We start from the raw sequence: 2,153 nt of genomic DNA, 5'->3' as shown, positions 1-2,153 counted from the left end.
ATTACCTTTTACCCTGGTGCTATTAAGATTCCCAACAAGAGTCCCTGGGGTGACAGATGAGACCCTCAGCCTCCCGAAATAGCAAGCTTACAGAACCCATCAAAAATAAAAAGTGCCCCTGGAAATGACTGTCAAAATATTGACATCTGCGTTATTTTACCTTGGTGCTATTAAGATTCCCAGCAAGTTTCATTTGAAGATCCCTGTCTGGTGTGACAGACGAGACCCTCAACCTACCCCCCAAAAAAAACCAAAAAAACAGCTTGGGCAGCCCAGATATAAAGTGTTCCTGGAAATGATTTTTAAAGACTGACAACTATGTAACTGTGTCGGTGTTAAGTTTATTTTACCATGTTGGCAACTATGCCACACGGGAGTCGTTAAAATTCCTAACAAGTTTGGTCGAGTCTCCGTCTGGCTGGTTAAAAATGCGTCCCCCGTTTCCCAAAATAAAGGGGTCTTACCTTGGTGTCGTCTCTCTTGATCCCTCTTTTGGGCTTGCACAGGTACAGGGGAGGGTAATCCATTCTGCAATGAAGTGACAGGTTATCAGGTCTGTGTGTCTGCAAGTCACTTCTCAGCAGAGCAGCAAGTCCTGGAGCCTTACCCTAAGAATTCCCTGGACAGCTGCCTTTCCTGCAGGCTGTGGATGCCTTCTTCCATGGCTGAAGTAATCCTCAGACTGCCAGTCTTATTGGGGGGTTCTCCTTAAAGCAGGGGTACATTCAGACTTGTGCAGTTGTGAGGGACAGCGGAGCTCTCTCTCCCCTGCTCCCTCTCGCTCCCTCTGACACTGCTGCTTCTGCTTTGCAGACAGAAGATGGCTGCAAAAAAAGTCCTAGGAGTGACTCGGTGGGGCCCCCTTTTGGATGCAGCTGGAAGCGCAGGCGTGTTCTCCTGGGGGAATACAAGTCATCTTTATCTGTCTGTGGCTTGGACACGTCACGCCAGGTTGTAATAACCCTCACATGCTGCTTCGCACAGGACATTTTTGTTGTTGTTACATAATTAACCCCGCCGACGCCATTCGTCTATGTTACCGTATAATCCCTTACTGGGGATATTTTTACATCCCCAGTAAGGGATTATTGGCGAATTGGTTTAAAAAGTTGCAATTTGAGTTTTTTTTTTATTCTTCTAGATATGCGCATGCAGATTTATTTAATCGTACAATTCATAAATTGAGGATTTATCAATCAATTAATCAATCAATTAATCGATCGATGCAAAAAATGGCGAGGATTCCAAAATTGCGTGATGCTCACCAGATCATGGAAACAAAGTGCAGATATTCAAAAGGAAAACAGTGAAGGATCAGGGGCTGTTTTAATTGCCGCTGCCCACATTTGCAAGTCTTAAAGGGTAACTTCACCGTCCCAGGTGAATTTGGGAAAATGGAATGACCTCCTCCAATCTGGCCCCCCCTACTTTTGGCAAACACTCCTTCCCCTCCGCCGGTGTACTATCTGTACTCGGTACTGCCCTGTAGCACAGCCCTGTTCTATGGATTTTGAATTTCACTCGCAAATGGCGAGTGCTCATTGGTCACCGTGGTCACCTTCTTAGCAAGAAACGCTTCCCATTTGTCTACGCGGTCTTGGAGACACATCAGGACGTGAGAGAAAATCTCTCCAGAGTGTTTGAGAGTCCTTTCTTAGTTGTCACCGGAGCAGGTGTCCCCGCTGGTCAATGTCCCGTCACTTCTGGATTCAACATTAGTCCCAGATCACACCATAGCATAGCGGGAACCCGTGTCATGGTGACGTGCATTCTCACGCATTCGCGACCGTTTGTTTCCCGCGTATGCCTCGCGTCCCCATTGATTTAAATGGATGCTGCATGTGCGACCAATGCGTGAAAAGTAGCACATGTAGTAAAATCTATCTACAAAGCACTTGCTCAGCCACGTTTGGGGGTACCATCAACTAATAATGGCAACGCAAGTTTATTGCGTCTTTTTTACGCGTCCTGTGAACACTCTTAGATAGTGACATAGTATTTGAGGTTGAAAAAAGACACAGCTCCATCGAGTTCAACCTTTGTGTGTCTGTGTGTGTGTTGTTGATGCATTTTTACGGAACGTGACGGTGTGAACGGGGACTTAGTGATCAGATTCACCGGTACAAATATAGAGGGTGAATGTCTCCAGCATG

The 2,153-nt window shown here is 46.2% G+C and overlaps 1 protein-coding gene across 1 annotated transcript in view; it reads right to left on the bottom strand.

The window, feature by feature from the left end:
- Positions 1-798, bottom strand: part of BHLHE41 (basic helix-loop-helix family member e41) — a 4,164-nt gene extending 3,366 nt beyond the window's left edge. The window contains 3 exon segments of the mRNA XM_018556091.1: positions 373-389; positions 465-528; positions 608-798. Of these exon segments, the coding sequence (XP_018411593.1) occupies positions 373-389; positions 465-528; positions 608-663 (137 nt within the window). The 5' untranslated portion in view covers positions 664-798.
- Between the last annotated feature and the right edge of the window lie 1,355 nt (positions 799-2,153).

This window comes from Nanorana parkeri, unplaced genomic scaffold (assembly GCF_000935625.1).
Source record: "Nanorana parkeri isolate BGI_ZX_2015 unplaced genomic scaffold, ASM93562v1 scaffold224, whole genome shotgun sequence".
Classification (NCBI taxonomy): Eukaryota; Metazoa; Chordata; class Amphibia; order Anura; family Dicroglossidae; genus Nanorana; species Nanorana parkeri.
This window is presented reverse-complemented; position numbering and strand designations above follow the sequence as displayed.